At 37.2% G+C, this 22,496-nt stretch overlaps 1 protein-coding gene across 2 annotated transcripts in view; it reads left to right on the top strand.

Annotated features, from left to right (window-relative positions):
* adcy8 (adenylate cyclase 8 (brain)) overlaps positions 1 to 22,496 on the top strand; it is a 118,078-nt gene continuing 95,582 nt past the window's right edge. The window contains exon 1 of one of the 2 annotated variants that reach the window (XM_028472471.1): positions 1 to 117. In XM_028472471.1, the coding sequence (XP_028328272.1) occupies positions 7 to 117 (111 nt within the window). In that variant the 5' untranslated portion in view covers positions 1 to 6. The remainder of the gene's footprint in view (positions 118 to 22,496) is intronic. The other variant, XM_028472473.1, reaches the window with a different exon arrangement.

The raw sequence follows: 22,496 nt of genomic DNA, 5'->3' as shown, positions 1-22,496 counted from the left end.
TACAGCATGCTGCCGCTGCCCCTCACCTGGGCCATCCTGGCCGGACTCTTCACCTCCGGGCTCCACATCCTGGTCCAGCTGCTCATCTCCCAGAAGGCGCAGCTTTCTACCAACCAGGTACAAAACTCATCATCCCACACCAATAACCTATAGTTTTTATTCTGAGTCAAGTATCCATTTGTCCGACTACATTTTGCTCAGATACTGTGGAGAGAAGGAAAAAAAAAACTGACTAAAGATAGAATGAATAAGTGATAACCCACGTCTGAAATAATTACCATTTTCTAAATAAGTGGAAAGAAACAATGTTGAGTGTCTCCTGAATATATATATATATTATATTTTATTTTGTCATCACCTTGTGTGCGACCAAGACTGACTCTATATTTTCAGTTCATATTCTAATCAAGATCATTTCTATCGTCATTATAATAATAAATTTCACCTAAAAACACACATTTTAAAATCCCCATATTTTAGTGATTTCATTTGTTAATTTTCCACATTCTCATTTTCTTAAGTACCCCCGTAGTGCCAGCGTGTACCCCTATGGGTACACACACCCTCATTTGAGAAGCACTGCTCTTGACGGGGTTCTCAACTGGTCTCACATTTTGATAACCTGACCAGATTTAGTTTTTTCAAAAACAGCTGTTGAAAACACCACATAAATAATGTTTCTGTGCAACATGCATTTCACAGCATGCCTGTCAAAAGAAAGTTTATTTCAAATTAAGTCCAGCATGAGAGACATTAGTTATTTATTATTTATGACCAACCAGTCCACGACCCATCCAGTACAGGTTTACGACAAACCAGTTGGGAATCGATCTAGTCTTTGTGGATATTTATGAGACCAGAACATCCCAATGCTTTTCTCCATGTTTTCTCATTACTGGGTTATTTATTTATTTTGCTAATGTCCTGGGTGCTGTATATTTGTGGGGTGCAAACTTTCATTGGAGATTCAATTATTCTCATGGTATGGGTTTTAATGGTTGACTACTCAGGGATTCAAACCACCAACAAATGCACAACTAGGACTGGTGGAGAAACAGCTCTGGATAAGTTCATTAAATCCATTATTCCCCATTTAAGATAAAAAAACAAACATTTTTAACAATCACATTCCCTGATTATTCACCATCTTTTTGGGCTTTTTTTTTTTATTTTGACCAGTTCCTTATTTCAAGCCACGCTTTTGGCTCCTTGGTGTGTTTTCCACTATTTTTATGCGTGGCTTTACATTCCAAAACCCTAGATGGACTTTATTGCAGCACATGGCTATTTCAGTTCTTTGTCAGATTTTTTGTTGACAGCATCCGTCAACCAATGGGTGTCAATCTGTCAGTCAACCTGTGCCGCGTGTGAGGTTCTGAATTGATGGGATGCTGAAATCCAGCTTGGCCTGAATGCTGAAATTTCAGCACCTGGAGCTGTCCAACACAGACGTCATCCATCCTTACCACATCAAATAGTGGTTCTTTACATTTCCTGTTTTTTGTTCCCTTTTATTTGTCCCATCTTTTTGTTTTGTCATAACTCAAGGAAGGGTAGTTTACTAATGCAGATTTAGTGTTTCCCCACATTATTGGAAATTAAAATCCTAATTTCTTTGGGAGTCACGGTCTGTTTTAAAGTATAAAAGCAGTTTTTTTGGGCAGAACATGGCATGACCACTTGTTACAAAAATCCCTTACAGTGACTCTCAAATAAGTAGATTTACATGAACTCCATTTTTCATATGGAGAGAAAAGCTTGAACGACTGGGTGTTGTACTTTAACACCTTTAGCTTACAAGCTGAAGTTCAGCATTAGATCAGCCATTTGGAGCAAATAATTAAAGTCATTTAAAAAGAGAGAGAGATGCAAATTTCTACGTAGCAGGTGCAATCGTCATTAGAACTTAGTTTATCAATTATACAAGAGAGAGAAAAAAAAAAATGTAATCAGTTTTGTGCATGAGATCACTGATGTGAAACTGAAACGGAAAGTGCATGGAATGCATAAAAAAAAAAAAAAAAAAATCAGAGGTAAGTGAACGTGGCACCATTCTGTGCTTTAATTTTAACTCCCAGTGCAGACTCGTGAAGGCTCCAGGGTATGGAAACTTCCAGCTGGGAAACTAATTTGTCGGCTTTTTGAGTGTTCGTGCATCTGCATTAGTAGTTCTATGGATTTATAAACCTTTTTGTAGCGATATCAAAAATTCCAAACTTCTAGACTTTTGTGTACTATATCAGACATAGGCAACTGGCGGCCCTAAGGTAAATATACAAAATTACAGAAAAATACACAAAATGAGCAAGAATACATTAAAAAAAAATACAAAGAATTACAGCTATGCAGGAAAATACAGTAAAAGACAAGATAAGAAAACTCCCAAAACTACTACAAAAAAAAAACAAAAAAAAAAAAAACAGTAAAACTAAAAATTAGTCAGAAAAAAATACAAAATTACACAAAAAGACAAGAAAAACACAAATTACTCTCCAAACCCACAGCACTAACAAACAAGCAAAACGACAACAAAAATTCACAAAAAAAATGCTCAAAAATACGTAAAAGTACTACTGAAATCGGCCTCACAACAACAATATCTGAATATGTTTAATACATGTTGGAGCTTCATTAATAAATGGATATTGAATGAGAACTTCAAGTCTAGATTCTATACTGAGATATGTAGAGTCTCCTCTGACCATTTTGAATTAAGTGGAAGAATTTCAATAATGTTTTTAATCATCTCAATGTTCTGCTGTAGGTCACACAGACTCAATGAGTTTGGCTAAGATTAGAATTGTCAGATACAACTTGTTCACTTGTGATACAGATATTAATTTAATTTCAGCACAAATCATACATACTTTTTTTTTTTTAATGTGGAATGTTAGGAATGAGAAGAACTGACCCATTTCTTATTAGCCAAAGAGTTTCATACATTTTCACCTTGAACATATTCATTTTATAAATTTGTAGAAAAGGTTTAACATAAATTATAAGACCCTGAAAATAACGCCAATAAATTAAATAAACAAATTATGAATCAGAGTGCCAATATCAAAGATTTTAGATGCAGGCAGATATGAGATACTCATTTTTGCTGATATCGGACCAATATTCAACATCACTAGTGGATCAAAAATAACATTTTGCTCTCACAAAGAAAAGCCCCCCAAAAATGAAAACCTCAAAGACTGACAAATGGGAAGTAGTTAAGTTACTTTTCCGTTTTTGGAGTTTTTGTACTGTGGTCAATTTTATGACAAATCAATAGGATCAAATATTGTATACATGGTTACGTTGTCAAATATTTCAGTATTCTGGGAAGGGTTTGGGTCAGTTATGCATGTTTAATTCCAATTCAATTATGATTACGATGGCCTGCATTTTTTCCAATTAAAATATATTTTTTTTTTTCCCTGAAAATAAAATACAATTTCATTCTCAAATACTAAAGTTCAATTACAATTACTGAGCCATTAATAAACAAGAAGACAGTCATCAACATCCCCCGCCAGATTGTTTGCCATTATAACTTACAACCTTTTCCTAAATATCCTAAATCTAAGAATGTAGATGTATACGTAAGAAATTATATCACATAATAAACTAACTAACAAACGAGTTCTAAGAGAAACTGTCTCCTTTAAAGATACCTCGAACATAGTTTAAAAAAAAAAAAAAAACAGAACAAGGGCAATAACTCCAGAAAAAAATAATTGTGCACTTCTCATTTTCAAACTCCATCAGTGTATTGATAACCTGAAGCCACACACCAAATTTGGTTATTCTATCCTAAACGATTTCTGAGAAACGCTGTCCCCTTTGAAGATACATTGAACAGAGTCCAAAAAACGGAACAAGGGCAATAACGCCGGAAAAAACAATTGCGTGTCCCTCATTTCCAAACTCCATCAAGGTATTGATACCCTGAAACGACACACCAAATTTGGTTATCGTACCTTAAACGGTTTTGAGAAAAGCTGTCTCCTTTAACTCGGACGGCGGGACGCACCTCAAACCTAAAGCCCCCTTCACACTTTGTGACGGGAGATAATAAGCAATAAAACGTAACCTTCCTCTTGTGTTAGCATCTCTAATGATAACGGGTGAGTTTGATCCATGTCTTAAACCAGCTGTAAAATACACTAACAAAAATTATTTATCATCTAATTTCTTTCTCATCTCTTGGTTGCATTGTTTGGCTTCCTTGTCCTTGAAGATCTTGATATTAACATTTTTAGTGTGGGCATCTGAGCCCGAAATATTAACTTTATTTTTTAAAATGGTGAAATGTTCCTCGAGAATAGTGACAGGTAGTAGGAAAAGTTGACATGAAACTTATTTTAATAATTGTTAACTATGGACGCGTGTGAGCCATAGAACTGTAACAATTGTAAATGACCGGTACAAAGTCAATTATCTGAACTCAATTACAATTCAATTAGGATTACAACAGCAACAGATTTTTACAATTATAATTGTACATATATCATACAATTATAATTGACCCCAAACCCTGATCCTGGGTTTGCGGTCATGCAATCTAGTCCTAATAATCCCCTTCTGGGAGTATTGGCAGTAAACTCTTCTGTTGGTTGGACATAGCGTGTTAAATGCTGTAGAAACACATGCACCGGCCATGCTTAGCGTGTAATGTCCTCCATCTGAAGACAGGATAAATGGGGACTCACCCACTGATGTCACTTTTCATCCCATCATGCTTTGCTGTCTATTCAGTGTTGACATGGTTGACCCTCTGCGTGGCCATATAGATGACTGTAGATGTGGGTAGCTGTTTGGGAGGAGGGTTTCCCAGTTTGCACAGGGGAAAATCTGCTTTCCTTGCCACTGGTGCCTTAAAAAAATAAAGGATAATTTGAGAGCTGGAATCAAAGCGTGTCTGCTTTGTTTGGCTGTTACAGTCTTTTATTATTGATCAATAAACACTCATGTCTGATAGTGGCAAGAGTCGGTCTCCTAAAAGCTTTTCCAGTCATTTAGTTGCTATAGCAACTAAAAACACTACTTCCATTGTGAGTATGCCATTATGTATGAGATTGTAGACTGAGAGGCCGCTAACCTTTTAGCTGGCCACAGCAACTGTTTGTGTAGTTCACCAATTAGGTCTGAGTCGAAATCTGTGTTTCTGCTGCCAAGACTCAGTGTGATCATCATATCTGGGGTTATTTAATGCCAGGTTTTAGAGCCATGACCAGGGGCAGTAGGAGATCAGTGAGGGCAGGGGTTGGACTAGATATGTCAAGGTTTGGTGTTGGATGACACAGTTACAGAGATAAAGGAAGGTACCAGAGTTACCAAAATAAAATCCATCTTCAAAGATATTTTTGAAGTAATTTGCTTATATTTTAGACTGGCATGACATGTATATACTGTAATAATTGCAGAGTGGAACTTTTTTCACTTTAAAAATAAAAAATTGGTCTGAGGTCAGGAGTGTCAAACTCATTTTAGTTCAGGGGCCAAATATGAAGAGATTTGATCTTAAGTAAGCTGCAGATTTTAGTTGGTAATGAGTAGTTTCAACATTATTGGAGTTTACACTTCCATGTATAAATTATATAAGGCACTGACAATACGTGACATATCAGTCCCTGCATGGTCTGTAGTTAAATTTTCCCTAATTTTGTGACCAGTTTTTATTTAATTTGGGAAAATCTTGTGGAATAATTTGAGGAAATTTGCAGGATTTTGGAAAAATTCCAAGTTCTTTCAAAAATTTCAGACTAAAAATGACTGTCATCATGTGACATAGGCATGGGAAAACTGAGGCTGAGATGTCTACCATTAAAGGTGCAGTCCGCAACTCTCAGATCCCTCCCTCCCCCTCTCTCCACGCTGCTCTCTTGCCCTGCCTCCAAACTTTCTAAAGGCCCTCCCTCAGAAGAGCTAACAAGCTAATGTTAATCCGACATCACAGTAATATAACATGCTCTGTTAAAAGCATATTACTGCAGCGCTTCTCGCTCACTTTGTGCACAAACCTCAGCAGCAGCAACAACAGAGTGTCACAGCAGCCCACACAGAGGCTGCTGCGCGCACACGAACAACACATGCACTACAGAGTTCTAGTGTAACAATTACAAATCAAACAATGTAAATCAAGCAACAGTAATTACCTTTCAAGCAGAAAAATCACCAATTCCATCTGATGGACTGTCAGACAGTCCATCAAACACAATCCCAGCTCTGATTGGTTCTTTTTGCTCGGTCGCGGTGCATTCTGGCATGAGTCTGTTTTTTTCACACAAACTACTAGTTTGATGTTAAGCTGTCCTTACATAGTGACAGCTTTAGCAAATATGACAAAACGTCATTTTTATAAGAGTAGCAGACTGCACCTTTAAATCAGTTGGTAAATTACACAATTATTCATGTTTTCTGTTTTTAACTTTCTCCTGCAGGCCACATTGAAGCTTCTGAAGGGTCATTTTATTTTTATGTGACTATTGAGTTAAAAAGGAACCTAGAGTAAGTATTTAAGTATGAGTAAAATCAAATAAAAACATTTTATTTTTCCCACTGCAAATTTGTTTTTTCTGTATTGTGAGCCCATTATTGTCTATCTTCTCACCCTACTTGCATAGTACAAAACCCAACAAAAGCCAACCCAAAGAGTTCAAATAACAAAAATCACACAGACTTACCGACAAGAAACAAATAAATAATCCGGGAAACGTAGAGAACCACACCTTAAATATACAGGGACAGTAATTAGGTCATTAGGAACACCTGTGGGAATGGGAGGAGCAATGGGAGGAGCTAATCAATCCCTCCCCCACTCACAGGATGTGAAGACAAACAGCAATTAATGACCAACCAGAGCAACAAACTAACAGCATAAGTTACAGAGAAAATGCTAAACAAGACTAAAACAGGACCAACAGCAACAAAATAAAACATTTCAACCAACAACCTACAGAGGATAGAAGTAAACCAAAAAAACAAAACCACAAAAATAAACACAAAAATAACCACCATCCCCAGATTATTATAGTGTATCAACACATGGCAGATGTAACAGTGCTGAATACAGGGTCTGGTAAGGCAGAAGGTCTGTAATAAGGAAGGAAATTTTAGTCACATGGAATTTAATGTACATCTTATTTTACATCATGCATGTTAACTGTAGCATGACACTGAAACTGCTTCAATGTAAGGATGGTCCTGGGCTCGGATTAAATGGGTGGAGAACTGTTGATCTTTTTAACACTGATTTATATTTATATATATTTATATTCTTCTTTTTACAATGTACTTTTGTAATCGCTTTAAACTGACAGGAAAATCCCAACAGTTATGAAAGTAGAGTGAACGAGGAAAAGTGATGCAAAGCTTCTCGTCAGCGAGAGCAAATGGGAGGTCCTAATTATAGATAATTTGTGATAGAATTTAAATGGGAGCTGCAAACGTTTGCTAATGAATCACTGAGTCTAACACGCCTCAGTAACGCTGTCCACTCCACCCGTGATCCCCTCATTAAAACAGAACGTTGCTAAACGTAATGAAATGACATCCAATGATAAATCGATCGCTTGGTTTTAACACCTTTGTTCTAACTCGTGGGTGTCAAACTCATTTTAGTGCAGGGGCCAAATATACAGACCAGTTTGATCTCATGTGGGTCACAGATTAGATTTTAGGCAGGAAAAAGAGCAATTTCAACACAAATGTGCCCTAGTTTGCACTTCCAGGTATAAATTACATATACAATATATATGAGACCGACAATATCCAGGCATTAAGTGACCTTAAACTTAACTTTACTCACATTTCCTTGATATTATGTTTGATTTAGCTGAATAATTAAAGGAAATTCACAGGAGTTTTACAAAAGTTGAGTTTTTTTCCCATCAATTTGAGATTAAAAAAATAAATTTGTAAATTTCTATCATGTGTATTTTGAGGGGCTGCAATATCTACAAATGAATTATTTTGTCATTTACACAATGATACATGTCTTCTTTCATTTTTATTTTCTCCTGCAGGCCAAATTAGATGCTCTAAGGCAGCGATTGTCAACTGGTGGGTCGGGACCCAAAAGTGGGTCGTGGACCTGTACTGGGTGGGTCGCGGACAGCTGGTCAAAATTAAATAAATGCTTAATGTCGCTCATGTTGTATTTTATTGTGAAAGAAACTTTTCTTTTGATAGGCATGCTGTGAAATGCATGTTGCACAGGAAAATATGTAGATTTATGTTGGAAAAAAATATTATATATGTGTTTTCAACAGCTATTTTTGAAAAACAACATTTTGTTGGTTGAATTCTAAAAAAAGAAAAGAAAAAAAAAGTGGGTCGCGATTTAATGTCCGTGGCAAAATGTGGGTCCCAGGGTGGGACCAGTTGCTCTTAGGGGCCGGATTGACACGTATTCTAAATTATACTGTTTTTTTGGGGTCTTATTCTTCTAAACTGTCAAATGTTTCCAAGCTCAGTTTGAATCAGTAATTAATCCATACTAATAACAATAGTTAAGATAATAAGGGCAGTATTATTCCTTTGTAATGTTTAGTATGAATTATAATATAGATAGATGTTAAAATTGTTCCCAATAAAAGTCATTTCTATGCTTCTGAGTGAAGGATAGCACTTTTATCTACATATTTTGAAGTCCCAATGCTTGTATAATGATAATTTCTGCTGTGTAAGCTCAAGGGTTTTTGAAGATTTTAATTATCTTCAACTCTCAGCGTCCCACGTCTTAGCCTACGGCGTTCATTTAAGCACAGGCTCGCCCTGAAATGTGTCGGAGAGAAGGATTACTTTAGCGTAGCGTTTTGGTACGAGTTGACCTGAAAACACGCCTCACGTGTTCCGTCTTAATTCAGATGGAATGACATGCAAGTGTGATTGCAGTAGGGGTGGGGGGGGGGGGGGGGGGGGGGGGCGGTGGGATTAAGAGGGCTCATGCAGCACCCCCGGGGTTTGGACGACTTGGCACAGTGTGAAAACAAACATCCTGAACTCAACTCGGATTAATCTGCTCTTAGTAAATGTGTTTGCAGAAGGATGGAGTGAAGAAACTTTAGCATTCATTTGGAATACTCAACGAAGATGAAATAATAAAGAAAGTGTCTATTCTTACGGTTGCCGTACGGGCTACCCCCGTTACTATTGGTACATTTACCGAAGTATGCGTACGTACTGTAGCGTTTTAGGGTTAGGGTTAGGATTAGGGTTAGGTTATAACCCTATATTGCAACAATTTTTAGGGTTAGGGTTAGGTTCAGTCTTAGTCACATGACTTAAACTGGCCAATGAGGGGCACTGCGTACGGATAGAATGTCGGTATATTGATAAGGCAACCGTACGGACCGATAGCCTCTACCAATAATAAAAGCTACTCCAGTTTAATTACAGAATAAAGTGTCAGATTTGCTGTTAGGACATAAAATCTTGTCCTTGCATTTAGGATGATTGGGTGAAGTCAGGTGGTTACATTTAAACATTTATTTTGCCTAAATGAACAATTATTTTCGTGAGTCTTCTAGGATTAACAACTTTTTACACTTAAAGCTTCAGGGACGATTTATTTTCTTTTTTTTTTTTATCAGATAAAGACATAGTGTGGCCTAATAGATCAATAAACAAGATCATTTTCTCAGAAAAAAGATGTGAAAGGTTGAAAATGCCAATCGAAAGTTTATTTTGATGTCAATGGTAAGCACTCATTTTATTGACACTAGCTGTGTTTCCATTACAGTTTTTTGCAAAAAACAAAGAATATTTCAAAAGTTTCGACAAAGTCATATTTGTGCTTTGTTTTTGTTTTTTTATCATTGATGGTTGTTTTGGGCAGGAGCCTCCATAGTAACTCTCGTAAAATCTCATCCCGAGAAACTTCGCCACAGGAAGTTGGATGCTGAGAACCTCCTTATAACACTCCTCATTACTTTGTTGTTTCCTGTCTAATGTGGTAGCAATAATTTTGACGTATACTGCTAAGAAATGTCTTGGTGTCCTCTTCTGTTTACACATACCGCGCCATGTTTTCTCAGAGAGCAGGGGTCATGTGACCATTTACGTCTTGTTCTGTCATGTATTTGTGTGTTTCCATAGCACTTTTGCGATACATTTCAATATTGAAACGTCTGAAAAACCTCCACATGAAAGCGTGCACCTTTGAGTGTTTTTTTTCAAAATTCAGGTGTTTCTATCACCAGTTTTTATTGCGCTATTTAAATGTTGTGCATTTCTATGGGGAATGTAAATGCAGCTATTGTCAGAAAAGTTTCACGCATTGCATTGTGGGATGTGGAGTCCCAGAGACAAATGGATGGAAGTGTTTTTACTCCATGATTTCTTGTGTTTCTTGGCCAGGCAAGGAGGACAGGGATTCGCTTGTCACCATTTTTCTTCTTGTTTGTTCCCAGTGTTTCCCGTGACATCATCTCACTTTCATTTTCGGCCTGGATTTGGATCTTTTCATGTAAATCCCAAAATAAACAACCATGATTGGTTTTGCCACAACTTTTGGCCATGAAAACACAAGAAATGTGTTGGGAAGTCACTTTTGCAGAGTTTTTGGGGGCAAACACAAGAAATCACAGTAAGAATGAAGAAAAAAAACACTTCTTTGCGTCCGTCTATAGGACGCCACATCCCACAATGCAGTGAACAAAACTTTTTCAATGAAAATAAACTTTCAAGCGGCGATTTAAACCTTATGGGAGCAAATGATCTTTGATTTAGTGATCGATGAGGCCAACACTGTGTCTGTATCTGATAGAAAACATAAATTTGCCTCCAGCAGCTTTAAGGTTTATATAATCCATAAACTACTTAAACGAGTGGACCCTCCGAAAAAGCCAAGTAGCGATAAGCATTCATCTATAATGTTGACGTTTCTTAGTGATACTTTGATTACATTTCAAGGCTATGAATTTGCTTTTTTTAGCTTCTTGTTTCATTGAGTTACAATACTCAAACGTCTTTAGATGCTAACCACACTGTGCCGTATGACTTCTATTTCATATCCAGTCTTGAAACAGGCATTTCCCGTGCCCACCCTGTCTGTCTGTCTGTCTGTCTGTCTGTCTGTCTGTCTGTCCCAGAAGCTGATGCTTCATCGTGTGGGACTCATTTCCACAGATCCTCTCCCTCCATCCCTTCATCCTTCTTGTCTTTTCTCACCCCTAAGCTTCAATCTTCCTGTCTGACTCAGAATAGCCTCCATCGATCCGTCCTCATCTCTGTACCCTGTAGGCCCTACATCCTTTATATGTAGCCCGTCCACGGCTGCCGTATTGACCTCCACGTTTACTTCCAAGCATGTCTGATTCTTGGTTTTTTTTTCCCCCCACTGGCTGGAGTATTGATGGCCGCCCGTTTGCGGATGTCATTCATTCTTATTTGCCTTGTCGTTAAATGAACACATGCATCAGTAAATAACGGATTAGCTTGTTCTGGTTGTTGAGTGTGTCTATGCTAACGGTAAAGGAGGCTAGCTTTTGTATTTGGTGTTTGTTTGCACGTAGGTAAGAGCTTTATAAAACTGCCAATAACAGTGTGTGCATCCGTCTGTTCTCTTTCTCTCTCTCTCTCTCACACACACACACACACGCACACACAGGCGCCCGCGCACAAAACACAGGGTTTCGTACCCACCGATTAGCTGCTCTTCAAGCTCACTGCAGCTTCCTCTTTCAAGGTCAAACTCGGCTTACCTCTAGCGCCTGCTGCACAGATGAGATAGAAGAGGAAAAAAAAAGAAAAAGCCAAGTGTGGGTTTCACACAGAGGCTACACACACACATGCATTTTTCAATCCCATGCCCAGGGCTTGGAAATTTCTGCATTTTAACGTTTCCAAGGCTTTGCGTCTATTTTCATATTTAACCAAAACCAACCTAATCCTTATGGTGGTCGTAGTGTCTTTTTTTTAAATTTTTTTTCAAGACAATTAAAACCTCCTCTTTTGATTTAATATTTAGAATTCATGCATTTATGTAAGAGCATTTGCAATTAATTTGAAATGTGCTTATGTGTGCTTTATTATGACTCGTTTGCTGTTTATTTTTGGAATCATCCATTTTTTGTGAATAATATCAAAAACACATACATTTTAGGGTTAATCTTCTCGATGTCAAGCTGTGTTTTTTGTGCGCTGTAATTTCATGCTACTTCGCATGAGTGTGCATCTGCAGCATCCTCAGCTTCTCTGATGTTTGGATCAGTGTTTCCCAAATGGGGGTACGCGATGGTTCAGAGAGAGAGAGAGAGAGAGAGACAAATTCACAATTGAAAGGATAAAAAATATGGGCATTTATAATGTTTATTTTCAGTTACAAATGATAATCGCACTAAATATTATCAGCAACTCACAGGAAGACAACATAAATACACAAAAACGACAACAAAAACACACAAATATACGGAATAATAGAAAAAACTGACACAAAATGACACCAAAAACACAGAAAATTACAGAAAAAATACACAAAATGGCATAAAAACATTCAAAATGATGGTATAAATGATCTTGATTAGAACATGAACTGAAAACACAAATGTTAGACTTTAAAAACTATAGAAATAAATCTAATCAGGGGGCACTAAATACAATTTAATTCCACTTATTTACAACACGAGATTCTTTCAAATATGTGTTATCACTCATAATTATTATATTCCACAGAATTCTGAGTAAAATGTTGCAGTCGGACAAAGGGGGTACTTGAGGCAATACGTTTGAGAACCACTGGTTTAGATTATACACCTAAAAAATAACACAATCTAACAGTTAACACTATGGATGCAAAATGCAGTATGCAAAATGAAACAGCTCATTAAAGGACTAAAGAGAGAAAATTCAAACTATCAACCCAGGCTATATTATAAATGATGAACTGAGGTTAACGCTGTGAAAGGTGAACTGGTGAACGAGGGACTACTGTAAATCAAACTGCCAACGAACTTAAAATAAATTATTATTAAAAAAAAATGTAAAAAAATGCAGCCTTTGCGATGAGAAAATTGAGTTTTAGGATATCGTGATAATATCACAAATGCAAATGCAGCGACATTTATTCGTCATTTTCTATATTGCCAAAAAATGAAAACTCGATATATCTTAAATCACGATATATTGTCCAGCCCTAGTGCATAGTACGGAGTGTTGCCATTTGGAACACAGCTTTGTTTTTATGCCACAGTTTCTTTCTATTGCCTGAATTCCCAGCGACCTTCAAAGTGTGTCTGATGTATGAACTGTACTTGATCTGCAGTTTTCCTTCTGTTTACTGAGAACCATGACTGAAGTTGATAAAAATAATTTCTATTGGGGGGGGTTGGGGGGGTGGGCAAAGAGTGGGACAATCCATTGATTCCCTCCTCTCTTACGCGTCTCATGCGGTTGAACTTGGACAATCTGGCTGTTACCAGACACTGCACTCAGCCGCTCTTAATATTTAATGAAGGATCAGAGCCATCAACCGCTGCTTTTTGAGCTTTTAATGGGAGAGTTTTTCACAAACATTTCTGTGCACTGACCTCCCAGGCATTTTCCAAAAATGGGCGCAGACGGTAAAAGCTTTTACCGCCGTTCACTTTCACCAGCTGTCATGAATAAACACTGAAATCATGGCAGAGAATAAACACTTGAGTGCCTCAATCTAAACAAGAATTGTTCATGATGAACATGAGTCACACAGAGGTTACTCAGAGAAAAAAACATTTTTAAGAACATATATATGGAAAATAAAGGTTCTGCTAATTAGTTGACTCAGATAAGGAAACTCATTTCTATGGTTGACAACCAAACAAAAAAAAACAACTTTGAATTTTATTTTTATAAAACACCATATTTTTCACATGTATCATCCTCACATTTTCTTTTCCCAGAACAAATCATTGGCTAAATCATCTAATATTTATAATAGGGGAGAGCGGGGGTGAAAGTAACAGTTTCCAAACAAACATTATTTGGAAAGAAATAAAACACTGATAATATTTTTCATTGTATCTACTTACAGTACATGTGTTGTCTGTCAGTACCTGGTACTTTATTTAATCAAATGTGTATTTACAGAATAGATTTTGTTGTTACTTTAGTCCCTCATAATTAGACAAAAGTAACACAATGAAATACACCGTAGTTTAAAAAAACTTTTTTTTTTTTTACCAAAAAAAAAAAAATATGTATATATATATATATATATATATATATATATATATATATATATATATATATATATATACATATATATATATATATATATATATATATATATATATATATATATATATATATACATATATATATTGCTATTGGTCCAGACCGTATACCTCAGACAAACCTGACTTTAGTTCCGGCACTTCCTGTGTGCATGTGTCCGCCCAACGTAAGCCAAATGCAAGTAGTTCCGTTGTATTGATAAATAATCCAAAGCCAGAAAGCCTCCTACAGGTGCATGTGCACTAATACGTATACTTACACGAATATGAACAATACCACCTTAAATGTTCCTACTATGATAAACCCTAATTCTAACCCTAAACCTAAAAATGAAAAAATTACCTTTTTTCAACATGACAGACACGCATTCCCATTGTCTATCGTAGGAAACTTTCACGGTAGGTTTATTCTACGCTACACCGTCACTGCCGGACCCGTCCCTGTCACTTGATCGTGTCCTTCTAGCTATAGTTCCATCAGTTTTATTTTAGCCCTAACCCTAACCCAGGAAATACCCTGAAATGTTTCTTTCATATATGTATTTTTAAAGGTGGAATTTGCCATGTTAAATAAGTTAAAAGGGATTTGAACTTACACCAATGGGAGAAAGAATCCTTGAGTCTCGCACCTTAGACCACTCGGCCATCCTAACACGGTTGTAACACGGGCACATTACGCTTAAATAGGTCCGGCAGTGACGGAACCGCACATGCGCTCAGGAAGTGCCGGAACAATAGTCAGGTTTGTCTGAAGTCCGGGTCTGGAAGTATAGAAACTGTGTTAAATATATTGATTTATTAGAGTCTGAGATGGTTTGCTGAAGACAGCTTTGGGGAGGAGATGCACTAAGGAGATTGGTGTTTTGAAGATTTGGAGCAGTGGTGCTGGTTGTGCTGGTTTCCCTCCTGTAGTTTAAAGTTTGTGGTGTGATTTTATACAAACATTGTTTTTTTTTTTTTTTTAACACCAAATCACTGTAGTTGAAGGTTATATACCTTTTTAGCTGTAAAAACAGAAAACTGTACAAAATGTCCCATTTTTGTTGCTGATTATATGGTACTGTGCTACTGATGGAGAATTGGATTGAACAGTAATAAGTCCAAGATCATTTTTTTTTTTCTTTCCACAGCAATGCATGTTTTGTTATTGCAATGAAATAAATGAATTTATTTTACTGCTTAATTGTGACGATCACCAGCCCTCCCTGAGGTAGGGTAGGAGACATTTTATTATAGGGAGGATATAAAAAGGGAGAGCAGTGTTACACCTAGGTGGAGGGGGAGCGGAAGGGGAGCTATAATGGTGGTGGCTGTGATCAGGGGGAAGGAGTGAGTGGTAGTACCTAAAGCAGGTATTTGGGATCAATGTGTCTAAAGTTAAGCCCAGTACAAGTTTTATCCCACATCCCAAGCATGCCAGCCAAAAACAGCTGTAGAATCCGCAAATATTCATATTTTTTGATGTAGGTAGCACCTTATACTCTGCTTCTATCTTGTTTTCAAACCAATACACATACCTTTCATTTTAACTGAATTTATGATAAAACAAGCCAGCCGAGCATGGAACTATTTGTTCTCTCATGTTCATACTACAATAACTCAGTTGTACTGATACCTACTGTGTTCAAAAGTCTGTTATCTTTAAAAAGAGACCATCCTCATGCATGTTCAACAAACACAGTTATCATTCCAATTTGCTAATGTCTTGGACAGGCGTTTTTCCCAAATCTGGGTGGACTTTAAGGGGTTAAACACCACGAATAGTCTTTGCTTCTGCAGGACGTACACAAGTTGTTTTCCTTTACTCTTCTGTTGGAGAAGGCAAAATGAAATGTTCTTCATTTTCTAACAGCGTTGCTGGTTTGTCACAGTGTCCTGCGGCTTTAGCTAAATGAAATGATCATATAGCCTCTGAGTCTGGCCAATAAATTACACTGTGTGTACTTCACCACTTTCTTTCTTTTGTTTCTTTCACTTTTGATCTCTTTTGTTTTCAAGTGTTCACTTGACCTCCAAAGTTAATAAGCCAGTCCCTCCTTCTGCCAGCCAAACGCTGACTCAGCGCTCACCCTCCTCCTCCTCCCCTTTCTCCTCTTTGCTCTATAATCAGCGAGAGGCTCAGACGTTCATCTCAATGAAACCTTCACTTTATGTCCCTTTCACTGAGCTGCTGAAAGAAGCTCATTACACCCTATCACATTGCTTTCGAGTCGATTAAAACATCCATTTTCATAAAACGCAAACTCTTGTTTATAAACTGAATTAATTCACTGAGCATTGTTACAGATGATGCCTTTGTGACGTGTTTTAGACGTCATTGTGCTCCAGTCGATCCTTTGCCTATTCATGGAAAGCTGAGAGGAACATTTATTCAATAAACGCAATAATATATCTATATATAAGTCTGTTTTTTTCTGCAGGGTGTCACAATCGCAAACAAACAAGGTTAGAAGTGAGACAATGCATTGAGTAGAAGTACATTCTGTCCTGGCTCTGTGCTGCAGTACGCTCAGAGTTAGTAGAATAACATTAGAAAGCAGACATATTGTAAGAACAAATCTTAATTCTTATTCCTAAACCAGCAGCCTACATGGAAAACCAGAATAATATTACATTTCTCAGAGTCCCATTGCTGTGTTTTAATGATTTAGTGAAGTGTTTTTCAACCTCGGGGTCGCCTGAAATGTCTAGTAATAATAACATGTAAAAAAAAAATTCTGATTAAAACTTAAAAATGTTTTTAAATGATTTTTCTGTACATGTACATAACGAAATATCATCCCCAAGTTTCCCCATTAAGCCCTTAAAAAAATAGAGTAAAAGAATAAAAATAGAAAAACAAATAATATGGTAATATAAACATAATATATCCAAAAATAAGACGAATATACAACAATATACAAAACAATAGGGACAATAATGTCATAGAAACAGATGTACAGTAGAGGAAGGGGTAAAACACTCAAAGAGCTTAAATATTTATTATTCTTTTTCAAATTAAAACACCACTGTTTTCTATACTTAAAATATATATATATATATATATATATATATATATATATATTTATACTGAAATATAAACCTAGTTAAAATAAAAAGCAGTATGAATATATCTGAGTGGGCTAATATTATCACTTTGTATTTGTAGCACAGTTTAACAAACATGATTGAAAAAAAAAATATATATATATATACATATTTTACAGGGGTCACTACAAGAAAAAGGTCGGGAACCTGTATTTTTTTCTATGATTAAAAGGAAGATATATTAAAACGTGTAATTAAAGCATATAATTGTAAATAGATCAGTGCTATCACTTGGTTCTTGAATATTTAGTACTGGAACAAAAGGTGAAGGACTAGCAGTGCTGATGGTCGTCAGCTAGGCTTGAAACTTAAAGATGAAACATCATTCAGTGACGGACATGACTCAGCTCTTTTCCCTGAAGGCGTTGCTGTGTGGTCTGCAGAGGAGCGAGGAGTGAGTGAATGGCTGATGAGATGTGACAGAGATCTCTGACCCAGGAGAGAAAGCTTCATAGATATCGATCCTTTGATCCATCAGATCCAAACACTACGAACAAAGGAAAAATATTGTCATAAGCCGTGTGTCATCTGCTGCCAAATGCTAACATGCTAACAAACAAAAGCCAGCTACAAACAAACTATTAAAACAGTGTTTCTCATATGGGGGTAATCGGTGGTCCTAAAGGGGGTATTTGATAAATTGATAAAAAAAAAACTATAGAAATAAATCTATTCAGGAGCCACAAAATCAGTGTTTTTCAACCTTGGGGTTGGGAACCCATGTGGGGTCAACTAGAGTTTAAATGGGGTCACCTGAAATTCCTGAAAAATTAAAATGCATTTTTGAAATGTTGTAATTACTATTATTTTTTAAAAATTGAAACAACACAAAATCTTGTATTTCTATTGGTTCATGAATCTATTAAAGCTAAAATGCAGTAAACATATATCTCAGCTCCAAAAAAATACCTTTTGGGTCGCCAGAATTTATTGATATCAAAATGGGTTCACGATCCAAAAAAGGTTGGGAACAACTGCACTAAAAAATGTTTCATTCCACCTTTTTACAAAATGAGGTCCTTTGAAAATGTATGTCATCACTCATTCATTCCATCATTATGCTCTATAGTTGTTTTTAAATAATAAATAGTTTTTAGAGGAAAACGTTGTAGTCAGACAAATGGGATACTTGGATTCAGAAATAAGAGACAGGGGGTACTTAAAGGTGCAGTCTGCATCTCTTATAAAAGTGACTTTTTGTCATATTTGCTAAAGCTGTCACTATGTAAGGACAGCTTACATAGTCTTTGGCAGATTGCCAGAATGCACCGCGACCGAGCAAAAAGAATCAATCAGAGTCAGGATTGTGTTTGATGGACTGTCTGACAGCTGTTGGTCACATGCCCCGCCCCTTTCCCAGAGCTGTAGCGCCGTCTTTTTTACAGAGTATGGTCTGGAGGAGTAGTAGATGGAATTGGTGACTTTTCTGCTTGAAAGCTAATTACTGCTGCTTGATTTACATTATGTTTGATTTATAATTGGTACACTAGAAATCTTTGGTGCATGTGTTTGCACAGCAGCCTCCGTGTGGGCTGCTGTCAGTGACGCTGAGTTGTAGAGTTGCAGTAATATGCCTTTAACAGAGCATGTTATATTACTGTGATGTTGCTGTCTGACTAACGTTAGCTTGTTAGCTCCTCTGAGGGAGGGACTTTGGAAAGTTTGGAGGCAGGACAAGAGAGCGGGGGGAGAGGGGGGAGAGAGGGATCTGAGAGTTGCGGACTGCACCTTTAAGCCAAAAAAGTTTAAAAACCACTGCATTACAAGATAAAATACATTTCCCAGTTCTAATTATACAGCACTTTGATGACTGGTCACGCTTGTTGTAGCCGTTAGTTACTTTGGATCACACACCCCTCAAATTGAGGTCAGAAACTGAATTGTGAGGCTTCATTTCTGGTATATGTGACCATGCCGTTCTCATTGATTTATGGTAGTGGCTATCCGTACGGTTGCTGTATCAATATACCGACATTCTATCCATACGATGCGCCAGTTTATAGGTCACGTGATAGGTCAGTCATTGGCCAGTTTAGGTCGCGTGACTAAGACTAAACCTTACCCTAAACCTAACCGTAATTCGCTACGTACTTGTGCTTCGGTAACCACACCAATAGCACTGGGGGTTGTCCGTACGGCAATCATACAAATAGACACCTGATTTATGAAGTCTTGTGGCCCACTAGCGCGATCGACAAAATGCCTCTGCGATCGACCGGTAGATTGCGATCGACACGATGGGCACCACTGCTTTAGACACTGCACATTTTTTGTAGCCATCGGTGGAAACTAAAATACTGTACATCGGCAAAACCCATGTGTGAAAAAATCAGTTTCATTCTATTATGTCACATTTTCCTTTTTGTGAACTTATTAGTCAGTGAGAACAGACTGTGTTCTAGTTCATGTTTTATAGTTAATCAAGAATCTTACCTCCAATTTCCATTGGATGTGTAACTGCTGCATAACAGCAACATAGCTGATAGATTTACATTAAAATCAATATGCCAATTTCCACCAAACACATGCAGTTTCACTGCTAGTTACGCAACAGTTACGCAGCCCTTCTATTTTTGCCGGACGCTGGAGCAATTCTGCGTAAATTCAGCAAAGATAAGCTTGTGTGGGACAGGAAGTAGTGCACAGACACAAAATAAAATATCAGGTACTAATAACAATACTCCGTGTTCAAGGCGGACCCTAATTCCATCTGATTTCCAACCCGCTTGCTTCTTTTCAGTGTGGTGCGGGTCTGCTGGTGTCTATCTCCAGCTTTCTTCATGTGCTAGGGGGGGCTACGCCCTGGACAGGGCGGCCCTGGATCGTATTTCACATATAAATATTGCAGTTCTCTATGGTTGAATCACAATAATCTCTACAAAAGCTGAAGATCTACTGGGCAGGACAGAGTCGATTCCCTTCTACTCCTCCCCAAGGACACAATGAACTGTTTCTATGGCTTTGTGGTTTTCTTTGAATTGACTACAACTCTCTATAGAATTAGCGAGATCTCCTGATCTCCGGTGGATTGACGGACTGCGGATTACGCAGCAGTTACGCAGCGCAACTTTTACAACATAGAAAAATTGCCAAGTTTTATGTGGTTTTGATGTCTTGTTTCGTGCCGTAGCCGGTATCCTACCATCGCACAATGCCCTGCATTCTGCGTCATCTTTGACATATCCTAAAGCCATGGCCGAAAGTGTTTATGTACACAGCGCACCTGTATCACGCTTTACTTTAATTGGAAACGCTCCAAGTACGGCAAAAGCAATCACTGTAGAATTTGTACTGGGCAGACTAAACACTCTAGGATTCTTTGGTGTGAACAAACTCTTAGAGATACAAAGCTGGCAGTGATACTTTCTTAGCATCACTTTCCAAACAACTCTTTGCTCTACAATACTTTATTCTTTGAACATTTGCCCTGTTTGAGTCTTGACGACTTGCTGAGGCGGGTTTTTGTCTTCGAGTGAGCGTGTTTTTATGCTCAATCTTTACATTGAGGAGGTGGGATTACCTTCTTAATGTAATCCCACTTTACATGCAATGACTACATTGCTATGTAACGTAGTCATAGCAGTGGGTGTTAGCCTGCTTTTACCCACTGGGGTCAGCAAATGACATTAGTATGTATGAGATCATTGCTATCTTTTAAAATAGTTAAATCAGCCAAACAGTAAATTAAAGGTTCTCTCCTGACTTATGTATTGATCAGACTAATAGTTTGCAGTTTTGATGACATTTGCCTTAATGAAATATAGATTTATTATGCATGCCTAGACGTTTACAGGTTCGTGGACATTTATGATTGATTAAAATCACATTTTGCCTTGAGGTTTTATTCCATTATTCTGAAATGCTCATAGCAATTTCTCTATTACCTCGTTTGTGTGTTAGAAATATATGATTTCTGTTTTGCGTTTGTTAGAATCATAGCTTTTTCTTAGGAATTCATTGAGAGAGTTTGTCGCGTTTAAGCTCGATTGAAGCTAGACAAGCATTGTTGACTCTATCAATTGATTTAGTCAGTGATGTCTCCAGCTGGTTTGGCTCTGCTGCAGTGAAAATATTTTATTACATTCATTTTATTTTTGGACTGGCAGTATGAGGATAAAAATAAATATTTAAGATGCAGTAGTAAGAAAAACATCTTTAACAATGTGTAGACAAAGCTTCTAAAAGGAAAACAAGCCAATATAAGCATCCACTGATCCATTATTAACAGCATTTTAATACAGGTGAATTATATTTCCAACTGTTTTGATGGTTTTTTCCTATTGAGTGTAGTATAGAAAGTATGAGTAAAGTCCAAAATGCATTCTTAGACTCTGGCCAATTGCCGGTGGGTTATACGCAGGTCGACACTTTGCTATTACTCAACATCCACCACCTGTCGGCCCTAATAAAACTCTGGCTGTGATGAATGCATTAGTGATGAAAAAAATTGTCAAAGCCGATGGTGAGAGTGACCTTTTGACCACAAAATTCTTCGTGGGTTCATGAAGAAAACATGGATGCTTTTAGAATGTTGAGCGTTTAACCTCTCGACTGTGAGCTAGCATAGCGTTTATTTGTTATTATATGTTAGCCTAGTCTGAAAAAGAAATGTCGTAGGTGTTTATATTTAAAGAAAAATGCCAGGGCTTCAAAAGAGAAAGTTAAAAATAATCCAATTCTCCCCACAGAGGGAAGTTAAAATGACAGAAAAATCATGAATTATGGTGGAAATGACCAAATATGTTAATTGGAGATATCTCATTCCATCCAAACTCACAAGTTCAATGAAGCTCCACAATATGGGGCTCGCACTTTCCCCTTGCCTATATGTATCACACGACTGCTGTCATCTTTAATTGCATTTAATTGTGGAAAGAACTTTGAATTGTTATGAAATTCTACAAATTCTGCCAAGCAAGTCCATAAAATTATCCTGAAAATATGTTAATTGGTCACAAAATCAAGTTTTTTTCTAACTTAAAGCTGATATCTGGAGTTTCTGAGAAATCTATGTTTATGTATAATTCTTTTGAAATGCGAAAAAATAACTAGTCTTTTACTATGGTCTACTGCCGGTGGTCATTCATATATATCAATGTATATAAGCCCCGCCTTCGTCCTATCGACCCCTATACAAATTAAAACGAGCGCCGTGATTGCCCAGCCAATAGGCTTTGACTTCCTGTAGCGGAGTCTGTCAATCAAAGT

This window comes from Gouania willdenowi, chromosome 17 (genome assembly GCF_900634775.1).
Source record: "Gouania willdenowi chromosome 17, fGouWil2.1, whole genome shotgun sequence".
NCBI classification, from domain to species: Eukaryota; Metazoa; Chordata; class Actinopteri; order Blenniiformes; family Gobiesocidae; genus Gouania; species Gouania willdenowi.
Note: the sequence above shows the minus strand (reverse complement) of the source record. Positions and strands in the feature narration are given on the sequence as shown.